This window comes from Etheostoma spectabile, unplaced genomic scaffold (genome assembly GCF_008692095.1).
Source record: "Etheostoma spectabile isolate EspeVRDwgs_2016 unplaced genomic scaffold, UIUC_Espe_1.0 scaffold383, whole genome shotgun sequence".
NCBI classification, from domain to species: domain Eukaryota; kingdom Metazoa; phylum Chordata; class Actinopteri; order Perciformes; family Percidae; genus Etheostoma; species Etheostoma spectabile.
Window position 1 is genome coordinate 239,259 of NW_022605597.1, and position 252 is coordinate 239,510.

At 56.0% G+C, this 252-nt stretch overlaps 1 protein-coding gene across 1 annotated transcript in view; it reads left to right on the top strand.

The window, feature by feature from the left end:
- LOC116686520 (transcription factor TBF1) overlaps positions 1 to 252 on the top strand; it is a 6,873-nt gene that overhangs the window by 2,932 nt on the left and 3,689 nt on the right. Inside the window, exon 2 of the mRNA XM_032511539.1 lies at positions 20 to 190. Coding sequence (XP_032367430.1) covers positions 20 to 190 — 171 coding nt within the window. The remainder of the gene's footprint in view (positions 1 to 19; positions 191 to 252) is intronic.

Genomic DNA, 252 nt, shown 5'->3' on the forward strand with positions numbered 1-252 from the left:
ATCTGATTCTTCTCCTCAGACGTCCAGCAGCTGTCGGTGGTTAAACCAGAGGTTCCCCCTGAGCAGCAGGAGTGGAGCTCCAGTCTGGACCAGGAGGAGCCGGACCCCCCACACATTAAAGAGGAACAGGAGCAACTCTGGACCAGTCAGGAGGGAGAGCAGCTTCGAGGGCACAAAGTCCATCAGACAGGTTTATCCGGACACACACAGGCTCCGATGGACCACATCTGTTGGAGCTCACACACTTTCTCA